General features: G+C 42.9%; 1 protein-coding gene across 2 annotated transcripts in view; it reads right to left on the bottom strand.

Annotated features, from left to right (window-relative positions):
- Positions 1-1,412: 1,412 nt before the first annotated feature.
- LOC133617638 (anosmin-1-like) overlaps positions 1,413-18,858 on the bottom strand; it is a 61,992-nt gene continuing 44,546 nt past the window's right edge. For both annotated transcript variants that reach the window (XM_061977735.1, XM_061977745.1), the window contains exons 10-13: positions 18,587-18,675; positions 18,285-18,450; positions 2,308-2,522; positions 1,413-2,241 (exon numbers count right to left, since the gene is read on the bottom strand). In XM_061977735.1, the coding sequence (XP_061833719.1) occupies positions 2,086-2,241; positions 2,308-2,522; positions 18,285-18,450; positions 18,587-18,675 (626 nt within the window). In that variant the 3' untranslated portion in view covers positions 1,413-2,085. The remainder of the gene's footprint in view (positions 2,242-2,307; positions 2,523-18,284; positions 18,451-18,586; positions 18,676-18,858) is intronic.

Genomic DNA, 18,858 nt, shown 5'->3' with positions numbered 1-18,858 from the left:
ACTGCCGTTGTGTCCTTGGGCAAGACACTTTACCCACCTGCTCCCAGTGCCACCCACACTGGTTTAATTGTAAGTTAGATATTGGGTTTCACTATGTAAAGCGCTTTGAGTCACTCGAGAAAAGCGCTGTATAAATATTATTCACTTCACTTCACTATATACATGATGTTAGTATATATGTAATGTAGTATTGGGCACATTTATAATAACATTTAATATTTACCTTGTTTGCTCATTTTAAGCATACACGGTAAATAATTTAAAAAATGTCCCAATACCTACTCAGTGGCCTAGTGGTTAGAGTGTCCGCCCTGAGATCGGTAGGTTGTGAGTTCAAACCCTGGCCGCGTCATACCAAAGACTATAAAAATGGGAACCATTACCTCCCTGCTTGGCACTCAGCATCAAGGGTTGGAATTGGGGGTTAAATCACCAAAAAATGATTCCCGGGCGCAGCACCGCTGCTGCCCACTGCTCCCCTCACTTCCCAGGAGGTGAACAAGGGGATGGGTCAAATGCAGAGGACAAATTCCATCACGCCTGGTGTGTGTATGAGACAATCATTGGTACATTAACTTTAACTTTAACGTCACTGATTATTTCTTACTGCAGACTTTAAGAGCCAACAAACATAATAAAACATCACTTACTGTGCAATGTCTGCTGTCATTAGGATGTTGATGGCAAGGATGGTCATATATTCCTAGAAAAGGGGAATGGAACCGAGCGTCTTTTTGTCTCGTTCTAGCCATTTCCGGCTTTAAATTGGTTGTCAAAAGTGTACCAACTTGTCGGAATACCTATTCAGACGTCTTATGTCCAGGTGAGATGCATTATTAAGGATATAAAATAAAGTTTGACAAGCACACAAGCTTGGGATCACAGCACCGCTATAAATAGTTTGTCTGCATTAGCGCTTACAATAACAATATCACTAATACTACTAACATAATATATGTTATATATAAATATATATAAATGTAAATTTAGTTTTTGGGCATTTTTCGGGAGGGGTTTATGTGCGGAATTGAGGACCTCTCATTGGCTCTACTGTAAGCTGACTTTTATTTACGTTTATTTACGAGTTAGAATGCATTAAAAAAATACATTCGTCATCGTGTCTTTCATGATTGTGAACAATAGGCACAATTCCAAAACAAGTGCAGTTCCAATTTAAGCTATCCTTCCATTATCTGCTTCCTGGGTGCAGCTAAAAAAAAAATCCTCACAAAAGTGATGTAAAAAAAAATCTTTAAGAGCTGCTGTTTTTCAAACAGTTTAGAACTGTAATGACTTGCCTCTTTTGCAAATGAAGTACAGAATTGACGTTCTCATTCTACTTGTAAATGATCAAACTAGGTGTATATTGGAAGACACAGACCTTGCAAAGTCGTCATCTAACTAGAGATAGCTTTTATTAAATAGAACAAATGAATCACATCCTGGCAGCACCAGTTCAAGACCCAAATGTGTGTAGTTAGATTTTTCTTCACAAAGACCTTTGGATGATTTAGAAGGACCACTGATAACATGTATGTCACGCTACATAAAGCTGCCCATAGGTTGTAGGGAGCACATTGTACAGGGTGTGCAAAAAACTATTCTAAGTGTTTCAGAGCATTGAATTTACGTGCACAAAGGACACTGGTGGAACAATCTTCAAAATAAAGGAAAATGCAAAAAGCAGGCAGTGTACAGAACATATTTTGTCACTGAATGGTAGTACAAAAGGTCTTCAGAGGTAAAGACAGATATAAATATTAGAACTCATGTTAAACACATTATATACAGCATTTTACAACATAAAGGAAGAAACACATGTGTTTCTGAAAGTCATTTTAAGATGCCCTTCAGGTCAAGGCACCCAATACATGGGTGTTTGCATGCAATTGTGTCAACATCACAGTGTCATGATACAGCATAAAGATAAGTAGGGTATCACACTTGAGCAGGAAATGAATCAACACTGGGTGAATTTTTTTTTACGAATGTGTGAAGGATGTGCAGGAAGTTAATGCTGAGTGGCTTTCAGGTCAGTGCCAATTATCAATGAATGACAATGTCTTATTTTTATTGTCCACTTGATCAATCATACTTCCTATGCTTTTCCACTTTGTGTAATCCCGGAGTCTGGAAGATTCTGCTGATGGCATGACCTTCACCATCAGCAACGATTGCCCGGACTTCTAGCCTGTAGACACTGGTAGCATGTAGGCCAGACACTACCAGACTGCTAACATCCTGTGTTGAAAAATACTGTCAGCAGAAAAGTAAAAAGCAGAGCAAGACAAGTTTTCCAGTACAGACCTGAGGTAAAATTTGGGCTTGTGAGGTAAACCCGCGGTGCAGCTTCTTGTTGTCAAGTCGGCCGCTTGAAGTGACCTCAACCAAGGTCACCTGATAGCCAGTGAGGTAACGGTGAGATGACACCCCCCAATTAAAGTTGGTGGTCATGTTACTACCATGGAACTTGAAGGATACTGTCAGGTTGGTTAACTTAACCAGAACCTTCTGAGGGGTCACTGCAAAAAAGGACACAGTGAATGCTCCTATGATGGTGTCGTGTATTATTTACCTAAGCTAGTACACTATCCTTAGAAAATTGTGTGCCAGCATACAGCCCTTTAAGGTCACAGAGTTTCTCAGATGGGTTATCCAGTTGAAAAGGGGACCCCCTAATTATTCCAGATTTATCTGTTAGTCACCGCTGTCTGAAAAGTGAGCTGTTGGGCCCAAAAGGCCCAGGAGTAGAGGGAAAAATGTAGAAACTCAAAATTAGTGAGAGAATATAAATGTGGAGGAGTTAAAGTACCTCAGAGTCTTGTTCAGGAGTGAGGGTAGAGTGGATCGTGAGATCGACAGGCGGATCGGTGCGGCGTCTTCAGTAATAGGCGGTATAGCTCGGTTGGTAGAGCAGCCGTGCCAGCAACTTGAGGGTTGCAGGTTCGATCCCCGCTCCCGCCATCCTAGTCACTGCCGTTGTGTCCTTGGGCAAGACACTTTATCCAACTGCTCCCAGTGCCACCCACATTGGTTTAAATGTAACTTAGATGTTGGATTTCACAATGTAAAGCGCTTTGAGTCACTTGAGAAAAAGCGCTATATAAATGTAATTCACTTCACTTCACTTCACTTCACAATATGGACGCTGTATCGATCCGTTGTGGTGAAAAGGAGCTGAGACGGAAGGGAAAGCTCCCAATTTACCGGTTGATCTACGTTCTCATTCTCACCTATGGTCATGAGCTTTGGGTTATGACCGAAAGGACAAGATCATGGGTACAAGCGGCCGAAATGAGTTTCCTCCGCCGGGTGGCGGGGCTCTCCCTTAGAGATAGGGTGAGAAGCTCTGTCATCCGGGAGGAGCTCAGAGTAAAGCCGATGCTCCTCCACATCGAGAGGAACCAGATGAGGTGGTTCGGGCATCTGGTCAGGCAGCCACCTGAACGCCTCGCTAGGGAGGTTTTTAGGGCACGTCCGACCGGTAGAAGGCCTTGGGCTATTTCTCCCGGCTGGCCTAGGAACACCTCGGGATCCCCCGGGAGGAGCTGGACGAAGTGGCTGGGGAGAGGGAAGTCTGGGCTTCTCTGCTTAGGCTGCTGCCCCTGCATGGATAAGCGTAAGAAGATGGATGGATGGATGGGATATAAACATCGCAACACATCTGAGATGGTCCCCATGGTAGGAGATTGGGATAGAGGGTCAAAGGTCTCCCAACTCAAGAGTTTTGGGGCTCAAACACATATTGGTCTCGTTACCTGCACAAATACGCCAGGACTAGGTCCAGACAGGCTGGCACGCTGGCTAAGATCAAAGAAGATGATGTGACTATCTGCACAAGGAACATAAGGTTGTGGTTTTCTGTTCTACAGAAGAAAAGTTATAATTCGGACAAGCTCTCTTCACAGGTTCCTGCAGGACTTGACACGAGGCTCGCTTGATCAATAAAGCTTTGTTCAACGACTCCTCGTCGGCGTCTTCTTGGCTCAGCACACCTCACACGGTCACTCTGTCCTCGCAGAGTGACAGGACAGAAAGATAGAACGATTTGGCGTCACGATCCAAACTACTCTATGCTCCAAAGTCCACAGCGGAGCAGCGGTCTGAGACTAACTCTCACTATCAAGCCGGCATATAAAATAGGTGAGTGTTTTCTCACATGATAGAAAGAATTGGCTCCTTGACTTTACTGTGCTGTGTGGGGCAAACTAGAATCTACCTGTGTGTGGGTTTGGTCGGTGTTTGTGTGATGGGCTAACGACGCCGCCTTAATTTGTTTTTAAGTTGAAATAAAAAGGGCGCAGTACCCTTTAAGTTAGAACAAGTAAGAATAGAAATGTAATGAAAAGAAATGAGCGATGAAGTGAAAGCGAAAGTTAAACCTAGTTTAGTCGAGCGGTATTGTTAAAATGCTGAATAACAGTGCGCGGACAGACGAGAAGCGGCCTCCTTCTAAAAACGGTAAGACAGGTACATATATTACATATTGCAGAACTTTGTGAGATATAGCCGTATAGTCGTAGTATAATTGGGATTTAAACTGGCCAGGTAAAATGTTTTATTACGTGGAAGACAAAGAGAGCTCAGTGGGAGGTAACAAGGACTCCGTGATTTATGACGAGTACGTTTCGGGAAATGTGATGGCCTAGGAGTTTATTTTAAAAGAGGTACCGGTACCTCTTAGTTTGGTATGTTTTTTATTTTTAATCTGCAGACATTCCACATAGATAAAGAGGGATTCTTATTTTAATCTTCACCTATGGATGAGAGACCATAGGGCTTTTATTTTAAGCTGCAGAGAATTTGATTTTTTTATATGTAAAAAATTGTGTAAACATGAAATATTGGTTCAAATGAGATTGGCGAAACATAAAATAAAGGACACCAACAAGTAAAAGACACCAAAAGAAGATGGAGATGAGACGTGAGAAAAAAAAATGTAAAACTAAAATATAGTTGAAGAATGAAATAAGAAGGCCAGACAGGAATTGAAAATAATAATAATACTAATTCAATGAAAAATGTAATTAATGAATGCGTGCGCCAGTTATTGTAGGGTTATTAAACTAGGATACGAATAAAATATAGACTAAAGATACATATATCACTTTTGAAGGGGCCCCAATGACATATATAATTAAGATAATTATACAAATAAGCACCGAGATTAATAACTATAAATAAAGTAGATTTTTATAACATAATAAAGTGATATAAAATATGGTACATGTTGAAAAGTTAGGAGGATAAGGATAAAGGGGATCCCCTGAAGAGCAGAGAAACCTGCGAAACAGGCTTGTAGGGATGGAATAGCCTCTGTGTTTTTTCCTGACCTAACGTATATTCCGCTCTACCCTGATAATGAGCACTGTATAATGGATAAACCACAGAAACATTGACTATATACAGTATATAGATATATATAGATATTATTATAGATACTCAATAAAAACATACACGTATCAGCAGTGTTGGGTTAGTTACTGCAAAGCAGTAACTAGTTACAGTTACTAGTTACTTCATTTCAAAAGTAACTCAGTTACTAACTCAGTTACTTACACCAAAAAGTAATGCGTTACTGTGAAAAGTAACTATTTAGTTACTTCTTTTTTTCTTCTTTTTTTTTTTTTAAAGCTCCCATTAATGCCCTTTTAGCCTTCATTTCAGTACTGTTATTGCACTGGAGAATAATACAATCTGTTGATCAACTTGACATGCATTTGCATCACTGAACTGTGCTAAGCAATGTGCTCTACATACAACACACAAAGACAAAGATATGTTACAAAGGCCAATTTGTTTCTGGCCAGAACAAATTGACAAAACCATTTTAAATAGCTGCAACATAACGTACATAAGTAACAAACAGCATAATAACAGCATAGATGTCAACCAAGAAAGGCACACACTACATACACAAAGCCTAACCAGGCATTTTCTTTACTGAGCAAAACTCTTTATTGTCGGCCATAAACACATCACCAAAACATTAGTAAAAAAAATGATATCTAGCAAAAGTGGTCATTTTCTGCAGTATAAACCAGACCAAAAGCTACTTTGTTATATCAACAGTAGCCACTCGCTCTTTCTCACGTGTGCCAACACTTGCACATATGGCACTTAGCCAGTGATGCGTTTACAGCCACACAAAAAGTCGGACAACTCCAACACCACACATAAAGTGTAATTCCAGGTCGTTACACTATGATTTACCAATCAAATGTGTGCTTATTCTAGTGTCATTTATTAGGAATCTTAATTTATAAATATTAATCATTAAATGCTGTTAGTATATTAAATAAATACAAATAAAAATATATTTTTTACAAACAGGAAGTTGCAGGAATGTACACATGATCCCCTGCTTACATCTCATTGTGCAACATGTGAATGTTTTAATGGGAACTAAATGAAAGGGGTACAAACTATTTCCAAGGCAGGACCTCCACCCAGACAAACAATACAAGTACACAGTTCATGAAAAACAATATTTGTTGTTATTGTCATTGTAAGTGGGCCTAAACACTTAAATTAGAAATGGAAATGACTGCTGTCATATGATTATAATAATAAGAGAATGTTGTCTGTGTATCTGTGTTGGCCCTGTGATGAGGGGGGGACTTGTCCAGGGTGTACCCTGCCTTCCGCCCGAATGCAGCTGAGATAGGCTCCTGCGACCCGAAAGAGACAAGCGGTAGAAAATGGATGGATGGATGGAGATTGAACTTGTTATTTAGTCAGGTTTGGGACAGGTGTGCTGCTGGTGTAGCCACAGTGTGCACGTCTAAAGTTGCTCACATGGACTCTACTGAATGCTCAGGGAGTTTTTGCGTTTGCTCACACACATGAACAATTAGAGGGAACATTGATTGACAGAGTGTGTACCTTCAGCGGTGAATGATGAGAAGAGGCAGACTTAATCCTTAAGTGGTGGAGGTGAAGTGGCATCAGAGTCTCTGTCTCTCTTTACTAGCTTCGTCGAAGCATGTTGCTTATGTAGCTTGTTTCAGCAGATTTTAATTGCTGTTTTGGGCAGTAGATGGCATCTTTGATCCAAAGCACAATTTACATTTAACTAAAATGTTCTTTTCTTTGTGCTCGACAAAAGAAAAGTAGTGAAAATATCTCCATGTTAGCAAACTCGACTTCTGGCTCCGCCATGATCAGACACGCCCCCCTCCCCTCCCTCCCTCTCCTCCCTCACCACACTCACACACAGAGTGCATATGTCTCTCTTCTCCGGCTTGTGACACAAGAAGAATCAGAACGATGACACAGCAGCGCTCCGATAAAACACACTTTATACTACATAAAAAGTAACGTAAAATAACGCAGTAACGCATCATGTAGTAACGGTAACTGAGTTACTGAATATAAAAAATAACGCGTTAGATTACTAGTTACCGCTGAAACTAACGGCGTTACAGTAACGCGTTACTTTGTAACGCGTTAGTCCCAACACTGCATATCAGTAGGGTCCACACCCTACTAAAATATATAGAATACAATAATCAAAGTCTGTTTGTCTTGTCAAACCCCTCCACTTTGTCTCTCCTGGTAGATCTGAGTCAGTGTGTGTGTGTGTGCGTTGTCCAGGATCAGATGTCAACAATGTGAGCCTGAGGGCAACAAACCTTATAGACCCATTATTGTACATTACAGTAGAGACATTGTCAGTGCACAGGATCGAGTATATACCATGTTGAGACAATATTAAAACCATTGTGTTGGAATGTTCTTTCTGCTTCTTGACAGCTGAGGTCAAAGAGGTCAAATTCTAAGACAGTTTAAGTTGAATATTCTATGTTGCTAGTGTGTTATGTAGTGTTGCTATGTGTGACATAGAGGTTGGTGTAACTTTCTGAAGTTGAGTTGTTTTGGGGATATTAAGGTGTTTGGAGTCTTTTAGTATAAATAAGAGAGTATTGCTGTTTGTGTGCGTACCAGATGACCCTAGTTTGTGCTGAGAGACAGAGGATGAGTGATTTATGAGTCTCCATGCAGGGATAACGCTGTGAACAAGTGTCCCAGGACTAACAGAGAAAAGTGTTTTTTGAGTGAGGGAGCTGGCAGTCAGTAATTATTAAGTTCATTGTCTAGTCCACAGGTGTCAAACTCAATGCGGATGTATGTGGCGGGAAAAATGTGTGTTAATAAAATACTTCATTTTTTTTATTAAATGTAAATAATTATTTCGATTTTGACAGAAAAAAATGGGTATCTTCGAAATGTTAACATCCAATAATGCCAAATATTACATTATTAACAAAGTTTCGTTGTACTTGGGCAATGACAATAAAGACCTATCTATCTATTGACGAAGATAGATATCTACATATATCCATATTTAAGAGTTATTTCTTTCTATAGTCATGTTGGAAATAACTAGTGTTTTCTCTTTGTGCTCTTTCTATTTTTTCTCCATCTCATGACCGAGGGTACACTGTGGACTACCTTGAGCTCGGAATGCAGGGAGTAACAATACTCCCTTTTATTTGTTAACTCATCCTGCCTCTTGCTAAGGAGAACAATAGACATGTGTATTTGTTCTGGAGGGTGGGGGCGAGGGACATATTGAAGAACACAGCAATTGGGTAAGGTTTTTCAGATCAACTTGGCTGCGCAATTGAATGTGTTGTCCTAGGCTGGTCTCTCCAAAGCTTTGGAAATAAATTGTAAAATACCTAATCTGTTCTTGGTGATCATTTAAACTCAGCTTATACGTCATCAAAAGAACGTGGGATTGACCAGTAACTTAAATTCCCTTGGAGGAACATCTGGTCTAAACGCAACACTATCTATCTATCTATCTATCTATTATTATATAGTATATTACAAAAATATGTTAGTAAAGATAACATTAGTTTGTACATGAAAAAATCTAATAAACGAGTGCACAGGCAATGGTGTAATATTATGAGGTGATTACTGGTACACATTTATATCACTGCTGTCAAATGATATTTATTATTTTAAAATCAGATGAATTAGAATTTTGATTAATCACATTTTAATACATTTTTAAAAGGCGGCCCTCTGAACGCAGCAATTACAGCGATGTGACCCTCAATGAAAACAAGTGGGACACCCCTGCTCTTGGTAATGTTGCAATTTTCAATGCCAACAAAGTAATTGATTCAAAAAAACGCTTCAAACTAAGTATGGCTCCACCTTTCCAAAAATGTGCTTGCTTGAAGCTAATATACTCTGCTTTGCTACTGACATGCTACCGATTAGCATTAGCGATTTCAACACCTCCAACTGTGTTAATGAAAACTACAACTAAGATGCACGTTACAATCAAACAGCTGTTGTGTAATAAATACAATATTTATAGTATTAGCACTTTTTAGAGCGCAACAAACAACAAAACACACCATAAACCAGAGCTGTGTACAGAGAGAGTATGGACAATTTGGTTTCAAAGTTGGAAGCAAACATTGCGCTCTGTAGTCACGTGATGGGATTTTAACCAATCAGAGGCCAAAACATCTCCTAAATCAGTGGTCCCCAAACCCCGTGCCACGGCCCGGTACCGGTCCGTGGATCGATTGGTACCGGGCCGCACAAGAAATAATTAGTTATTTCCGTTTTATTTATTATCTGAGCCCGAACGATGTTTTATTTTGAAAAGTATTTTTATATCTTGGTCACTTGAGCCCCAAAATTTAACCCAGCTATCAAAATGAGTAAAAAACAGATGTCTTTGGAAAGTTTCTTTGTGAAGGGGAAAAGGCACAGCGAAGAGAGAGAAGAACAGCCTACGACTTCCAACAAAAAGAAAGCTTTTAATAGACAATACCAGGAGCCATACTTGAAATGTGGATTTATCGCAACAGGTGATTCCCACGCACCAAGCCCGCTCTGCGGTTCTCAAACATTAGCGGGGATTTTGTGTGAGACTGAGCCTGCGCCTTCATTCACCAAGCTGGTGCACGATCACCTGTCTGTGTTTTTAAAAGAGATTGAGCGCTACTTCCCAACTTCAAAGGACCCACGAACTGGCAAGGAATGGATCCGCGACCCATTTGTTGACAAAGCAGGTGTATCCAGCATGTCTGTGCAAGAAGAAGATCAACTGCTGGAGATCGCAAATGACGGCAGTCTTAAAAGTGTGTTTGAGACAACAATGTTCTGGATTAAAGCCATGGCACAATACCCCGAGATCGCCACCACAGCACTGAAAACCCTGTTGCCATTTCCGACATTCTATCTGTGTGAAGCGGGATTTTCTGCAGTGACAGCCACCAAAACAAAACAACGGAGCAGACTGGACATAAGCAACACACTTTGTCTCCCATTACCCCCAGTTAGGACCGTCTCGTTGCAGAGAAACAAGCTCAGGGCTCCCATTGATTTAGCGTTACGGTGAGTTAAACGTCTCATGCACTTTATATTTGTTTTTAATGTTGTATCTGCATCTTATTTTGAAGGCATGTAAACGTTACCATTAGGGATATCCGATAATGGATTTTTGTTGATATCCGATATTCCGATATTGTCCAACTCTTTAATTACCGATACCGATATCAGCCGACACCAATATCAACCGATATATGTAGTCGTGGAATTAACACATTATTGTGCCTAATTTGGACAACCAGGTATGGTGAAGATAAGGTACTTTTAAATTTTTTTTATAAAATAAGATAAATAAATTAAAAACATTTTCTTGAATAAAAATAAAGTAAAACAATATAAAAACAGTTACATAGAAACTAGTAATTAATGAAAATTAGTAAAATTAACTGTTAAAGGTTAGTACTATTAGTGGACCAGCAGCACGCACAATCATGTGTGCTTACAGACTGTATCCCTGCAGACTGTATTGATATATATTGACATATAATGTAGGAACCAGAATATTAATAACAGAAAGAAACAACCCTTTTGTGTGAATGAGTGTGAATGAGTGTAAATGGGGGAGGAAGTTTTTTGGGGTTAGTGCACTAATTGTAACTGTATCTTGTGTTTTTTATGTTGATTTAATTAAAAAATTATTAAAACGATACCGATAATTTCCGATATTACATTTTAACACATTTATTGGCCGATAATATCGACAGGCCGATACTATCGGACATTCCTAAAAATAAATAAAGTAATATGTGCATCCTTTGAAGTAGGTATATTGATTTAACTTTTATCAGAAGAATTAATGTTATAGATATACTGTATATATAGATATTGTTACAAGACAGCAATGATAACTGAAACAACGTTTATTCATTTACAGACACGCCAAATGAAATACTCGGGGACGCTCTCTAGTATTTAAATTGGGTTCATCTATAAATAATGTCAAAGGTGTGAAATACAATAGGCTGATTTTGTTTGGAATTGTTTGGAAATAGGACTGATTACCAAAATGATCTTTTCAGGAGTTATATTAGCATTACGTATGAACCATTACTCTAAAGTGTAACAGGAGAAAAAAGAAGAAAGAGGCACAATTGGTGTAAGACTTTTTCTTGTGAGTGCGTGTGCATTTCAAAGTGGTGGACAAACAGAGATGTGCAAGGTTCACGTGTGACAAATAGTTCTAAAAACTATAATAGAAAAAAAATAATAAAACTTCAAGCAATGAGGGAGATATTGATTAGGCATATACAATTAAGTTACATGGCTTATGGAACAAAGAAGTGTTTGCTATTTCCACCATTAAACATAAGCGATAAACACTCCATTGGTAGAAGTAATGAACGTGCAATAAAATGGCAAAGACAAAGAACAAGTGACGTTTAGATATTACACATTAAATAAAGAGTCCTGGCTGTTAAAACACCCTCCAAACTAAGGGGAAGTATTTTGAATTGGGGATAACATAAACAAATTAGGCCTGACAAATTTGATGAGTTAACTCCTGTGACTAAATTTGGGCATTAATCGTAATTGCACTTAGATTATTCAGGCAATTTATTTGGACCATACAAGCTCATTTACCTTAACCGCTATATGGTCAGTGACCAAAGTAATGAATACGTCAGTGCAAGGTTTAGTGAAGAGAGTCAAATTGCACTCCAAAATACAGCCTGAAGAGAGAAATACTAAGATAAAACGATTACCAGGTTGAGTGCAAATAGTTTAACAGTCCTGGAAGACGTTCTGAAAATAAAATTGCATTTCGATAGAAATATTGGGGTCTTTTTCTGAAGCAACTTTTGAGTGGGCAAGCAAGTAATCACCTCTGATTAAACCCAAAATATGTTAATCATTTGATAACCTTATAAAATATGCACTGCCAAATCAAAATTAAGCAGTTTGCTATATAGATAGAAAAATAGAAAGGGGCTATGATGTACTGGATTTTAATGTCTATGTCCAAGTTCATTCATTCAAGCGCAGAAGAGAGCAGAGGTGTCATGGACCCGACAATCCAAATGTGGGACCAATGCTGAGTTAAAGGTCACAAGTGAAAGGTTACAAAGGACCAGGTGGAACTGGGAGGTCGTGTCGGCCACCCGATAGTCCGGAAATGTCTACACCACACTGGACACGCAAGAAAGATTGCTGTTGAAAGCTAAAAAGGGGGGTCATCATTAGGGTCAACTCTTGTTTACATCAGAGAAGCAACCTCCCGATTCCATTAAGTGCTCTTTGTGCTGGGAATTGGGCTAGTATTGTTAAGTGGCCAAGTTATAAATATGTTTAAGGGAAATGATACACGTGGACTATTCTGCATAGATATTATGGTAAGTCACAATTAGTGTATTTGTATTATAGTTGACCACCGCTGGTCTGCTTTGACCCATACTAGATTTATGTTGTGGGGGGGCCTGCGGACCTGCAGCGAAGCGGGGTGTGCTAGGACCGGCTTCGAGATCAGCGACAGGCGCGTAGATGGCCCAGCTGGGCACGTTTATCTAATCACCTGTCGCTCTGTTAAAGGCAGCAGTCGGGAAGGAAAAGGTTGGAGCATGAGCAAAAGCGAGAGCGAGAACTGGCAAGAACTATGGCTGAAAAGCATAACAACAGACATTTATTGCAAAATAAATCATTGTTCCGAGACATGGAAGCCGCTGTCCTGTCGATTATTGGTTGTCCAAAGAACCCGGAGGCACAAGACCTCGACAATTTGGCGCCCAACACGGCTGGACCACCGAAGGCGGGGGAGGGCGACCCCCTGACGGCTCTCGCAGGCATGCTCGCCGAGGTGGCAGCGAGCAGCCGCCAACAGCTGGAGGAGGCCCGCCATCAGTGCCAGATCTTACAGGCGTTGGCGTACCGGGTGGGCGTAGCACGGCCAATGTCAGCGGCCGTCACTGTGCAGCGCATGGGGGATGAAGAGGATCTCCATGCCTTTCTGGACATCTTTGTGGCCACGACGAGAGCATGCGCGTGGCCGGAAGAAGAGTGGGGGGTGCGGCTCTTGCCACTCCTAACGGGGGAGGCACAGTGAGTGGCGCTCAGCCTGCCGGCGGCCTCCAGAGTGCACTTCGCGGACCTGAAGAGGGCGGGGATGGACCAGACGGGCTGCACCGCCGAAGAGTACTGGCGCCGGTTTCGGGCCATGCGTCTGGGGGAGATGGACCGGCCATTCACCTTTTGCCAGCAGCTCCAGGAGGCGGCGACGCGCTGGCTGCAGCCAGGAGAGGGAGGCTGCTGGACCAGATCATCCGGGAGAAGTTCCTGGAGGGGATCCCAAAGCGGACGGCCGACTGGATCCGGTCCCACCGGCCCCGGGTCCTGGCAGCTGCGGTGACCCTCGCCGAGGACCACTTGGCCGTCCACCACGAGTGCAACTGGCACCCACGGCGCACGGACATAGCGCGCGACAGAAGGAGGAGGGAGTAATGCACATTCGCCATCACGACCCGCGTGACTCTCCTTCTGCTTTCTCTGCAGGTTCCGGCTGCTGCCCCCAGAACATCTCCTGCACAGACGGCCCCTCAAACGCTCGGGCAGGCGTGCTGGAGGCATGGGCGGCCCGGTCACGTGTGTCAGGGACCTCCGCAGGTGGAGGTGGGGCGCGTGACCCGGGTGGCCGGCCCTTCAGTACGGTATCACGGTAACGATACAAGGGAGTACATACCAGACGATGGTGGATTCTGGCTGCGGGCAGACCTTGATTCACCAGAACCTGGTTCGACCCGGGGCTTTGAGGCAGGCAACACGGCTAAAAATTAGGTGCGTTCATGGGGATGTGCACGAGTACCCTATGGTGCCAGTAGAAATTTGGGACAAAAGCATAGGGTCAAGGTAGCTGTAAGTACGCACCTTTTGCACCCCGTAATTTTGAGCACAAATTGGCCGGGGTTTAACCGTCTACTGACACAATGCGTGGGGGTGCATTCACGGACCGTAGGAAAGGAGTATATCCGTGCAGTTCTCAGTGGCGACGCGGGTCCATCTGACACTGCCGAACGGGAACCGGCGGGGGCTTCGCGGGAAGCCCGGCCGCACCCTATGGAGGATTTTCCCCCGAGCTGTCCCGCGATGAAACTTTACGCGCGGCCTGGGACCAGGTGCATAACATCGACGGTCAGCTGGTGCGCCCGGGAACAGCGTGGGTATTCCCTCTATTCTCAATTATTAGAGATAGATTATACCGAGTGAGCCATGACACTCAAACAGGAGAGGAAATCACCCAGTTGTTGGTGCACTACAATCCCATGGCTGGCCACGTGGGGTATAATAAAACACTCAATCGGGTCATGGTCCGATTCTCTTGGCCGGGCATCCGGGCAGACGTGCGCCGCTGGTGTGCTTCTTGCCCTGACTGTCAGCTGATGAATCTAGCGGCCACCCCAAAGACGCCCTTGCAGCCATTCGAAAGATTGGGTATGGGCCTCATCAGACCATTCCACCCGAGCACACAGGGATATCGCTTTGTGCTAGTCCTGGTGGATTACGCAACGCGCTATCCCGAAGCAGTGCCACTGCACTCCATCTCTGCAAAGAGTGTCGCACAGGCCCAGTTTCAGGTCATCTCCCGAGTTGGAATCCCGAAAGAGATTCTGACTGACCAGGGCACGTCCTTTATGTCACGCACGATAAAGAAACTGTACGGATTATTGGGAATTAAAGCGATCCGCACCAGCGTATACCACCCACAAACAGACGGCCTGGTGGAGCGGCTAAATAAGACGCTGAAAACCATGATCAGTAAGTTTACGCACGAGGACAAACCAAATTGGAATAAATGTCTGGATCCCCTACTGTTTCCAATGTGGGAGGTACCACAGGCTTTGCGCCTTTTGAATTATTATACGGCAGGAAGCCGCGCAGGGTTTTGGACGTAATTAAGGAAAGCTGGGAGGAGGGTCCAAGCTCCAGCAAAAACGAAATTCAATACGTCATGGACATGCGAGCAAAACTAGACACGGTGGGGCACTTGTCACGCAAGAATTTGCTCCGTGCCCAGGAACATCAGCAGTGCACGTATAACAGGGGGACTCAGCTAAGAAAATTTTCACCGGGATAAAAAGTGCTTGTGTTACTTCCAACATCCAGCTCAAAATTACTCGCCCGGTGGCAAGGACCCTTGGAGGTCACACGGCAAGTGGGTGATGCGGACTACGTGGTCCGGGGCTCAGACCGAGGCGGAGACACCCAAATGTATTATATAAATCTCCTGAAAGCATGGAATGAGGCAGCGCCTGTTTCCATGGTGACGGTGGTTGAGGAGGAGGAGGAGTTCGGGCCAGAGGTCCCGTGCTCTGTTCTGCCCTCCCCCCTCCTCTGTGACGATCAGCTCACGTTAGCGCAGAGAGCGGAAGTTGCCAAGCTGCAGCAACGCTTCTCTGATGTGTTCTCCACTCGGCCCGGCCGCACGAACCTCATCCAACATCATATTGAGACCAGCCCGGGTGTTACGGTGCGGTCTTGGCCCTATAGGCTCCCCGAACACAAACGCAAAGTAGTTCGGGAGGAAATAAAATCCATGCTGGAATTGGGGGTAATAAAAGAATCCCACAGTGCATGGTGCAGCCCCATCGTAGGGAAGAAGGATGGGTCGGTGCGGTTCTGTGTGGATTACCGCAAGGTGAACAAAATATCACATTTGGACGCGTACCCAATGCCTCGGGTCGACGAGCTCCTGGATCGGCTGAGCACTGCTCGTTTTTTCACGACACCGGATTTAACCAAGGGCTACTGTCAGATTCCCTTGTCACCAGAGTCCAGGGAAAAAATTGCCTTTTCCACTCCGGAAGGTTTGTACCAATTTGTGATACTTCCGTTTGTCTTGTTCGGTGCGTCCGCCACATTCCAGCGACCTCACGCTGCATACGCGGCTGCCTACCTGGATGTCGTCATCATCCAGAGTAGCAGCTGGGAACAACACATGCGGTGGTTGGGAGCAGTGCTCGAGTCTCTGAGACAGGCAGGGCTCACCGCCAACCCGGTGAAGTGTGCAGTTGGCCGGAGGGAAGTACAGTACCTGGGGTACCACTTGGGAGGAGGGCAGGTGCGGCCGCAGGTAGACAAAACAGCGGCAATTGCGGCCTGCCCAACCCCCAAGACGAAGAAAGAAGTGAGGCAGTTGTTGGGTCTGGCAGATTACTACCGGAGGTTTATCCCCCGAATATCCTTTCGAAAGCAAAGGTGTTCACAGTGTGCGATGTCAAGCATGGCTTTTGGTACGTGAAGCTGAGCAAAGAATCCAGCTACATCACAACCTTTGCTACGCCATTTGGCGTAGCAAAGGTTGGCTCAGAATGCCGATGGGAATCAGTCCGGCTCCTGAAGTTTTTCAAAGGAAACTCATACAGGCGCTTGAGGGTCTGCATGGTATGTATGTTATTTCTGATGATGTGCTTATTACAAGGGAAGGTGAGACAAAGGAAGAAGCAGAAAGAAATCATGATGCAAACTTGAGGTGTTTCCTGGCTAGATGCAGGGAGAAAAACATTAGACTAAATGCAGATAAGTTTAAACTGAGGAAACAGGCAGTGCCCTACATTGGTCATCTGCAGACTGCAGATGGTTTTCAGATTGACCTTGATAAAGTGCGAGCAATTAGAGAACTGCCCCGTCCAACTGATGTTAAAGGGGTACAGAGGCTTGTAGGTATGTTAAACTACTTGTCCAAATTTTTTGATCATCTATCTGATGACTGTGAGGTTTTGAGACAACTTACACATTGAGACAATATGTGGGAATGGACAGATGTGCAAGAGTCAGCGTTCCAGAGACTTAAAGACAAAATAACTAAGGCACCGGTGTTAAAGTATTATGACCAGGATATGGAACAAAGTAACGCGTTATTCCCAACACAGCTTGTGTGCAAGGGGGCAAGTTAAGAAAAAGTTCAAAATACAGCATATTTTTGGGGAACCATAATTTTAAACTTAAATAATATTCGAAATTTGAAGCAAAACAAAGGCAGAAATACAACTATACATTTTCCTTGTGGTTACATTACGAGCCAGACTAGATGCAGAAGATAAAATAGACTGTCTAATCGAGATGGACTGGTTGCAGAGCAGAAAGATGTTCAGTCTGTGGTCAAATGACGGTGCCCAAGGGTAATAGCACATACGAATAGTATAAGATAAACAAAAAATTGCAGACTAAAGCGATGAAAGTTATTCTAGATTAGGGTAACAAACAATCAACGACAAATACCAGGGATGTGTGGAGACAAATAGATAACAGTAATATGAAACAGAATAGTACACATCCACTAAAAGGGGTATTTGAGCTTATAGCACCATCCCATTTAAATTGTTAACATATCATTTGAGCAAATTTACCAATCAGTTTATATTGAAATAATGAATTAATCTTAGGCAAAATGATGCCAACATTTTAGAAGCCGACGACCGAAATGTGTCAGAAACTGTCCCACTGGAAGACCAGAATACAATAAATATTTGACTACAATATACAAAAACATATTCACATATGTTGTTGGTCACTGGACACTGTGACACCTGGAAACAAGGTGATCATAGATGGACATGAATTGATAAGCACAGTTAAGGTCCAATGCAGCAAGATCATATCAGGACAACAATCCAAGTCGGAGGGCTCCTGAATAGTACAGTCACCAACAGAAGAGACATTACACTCTAAGATCCAATAAGATGATGTGACTATCTGCACAAAGGATATAAGGTTAGGTTTGTCTGTTGTACACAAGAAGAGTTATCATTAGGCTCTCTTCACAGGTTCCTGCAGGACCCGACACGAGGCTCACTTGATCAATATAGCTTTGTTCAACAACTACTTGTCGGCATCTTCTTGGCTCAACACACCTCACACGGTCACTCTTTCCAGGGAGAGTGACACGACAGAAATTTACAACAATGGCTACAGTGTCGATAATGTTGGCCACTGACCTCCGTGACAGGCAATGAGTTTTGGACTCTTGGCCTGGATGGCGGCACAGGATGGTGTAATGAAGCTGATGCTCTTGGCTGGCTGATGGCTGGTCCTGCTGATGGGTTGCAGCAGGACTTTGTACTTACAGGAGAAGAGCAAATCCTGCATGTTGAAGAAGGTCCCCTAGGATCAGAGCAGCACACTGTATATTAATGTTCATTTTGAATTATAAAGAAAAATAACAAACACAGGCCAGCAAACATTAAACACAATGGAGTGCTTCCAATATTTGTGGACTGGTAATGTAACATAATTCAACCTGCGTGTTGGTCTTTTTCCTTTGTGCGGTTTGGTTGTGCTCACAATACTCTGGTATCCACTGGATTCGGTAGTATTCGACTGAAGGGTCTACGTAAGGGAAAAAAGCTGTGAGGTGGACAAAATGTATATCCCTGAGAGGAAAATTAAAATGTTTTAGTATGGTGTTGTCTTAATATATATTAAAGGGGAACCACACTTTTTTTTTTTTTCGCCTAAAATACTCTAAATTTTACAAGTGACAAGAACACATTCATCTTTTTTAATGCATTC

Source organism: Nerophis lumbriciformis, linkage group LG01, assembly GCF_033978685.3.
Source record: "Nerophis lumbriciformis linkage group LG01, RoL_Nlum_v2.1, whole genome shotgun sequence".
Taxonomy (NCBI): domain Eukaryota; kingdom Metazoa; phylum Chordata; class Actinopteri; order Syngnathiformes; family Syngnathidae; genus Nerophis; species Nerophis lumbriciformis.
The sequence above is the reverse complement of the archived record's forward strand: the minus strand, read 5'-3'. Positions and strand labels throughout refer to the sequence as shown.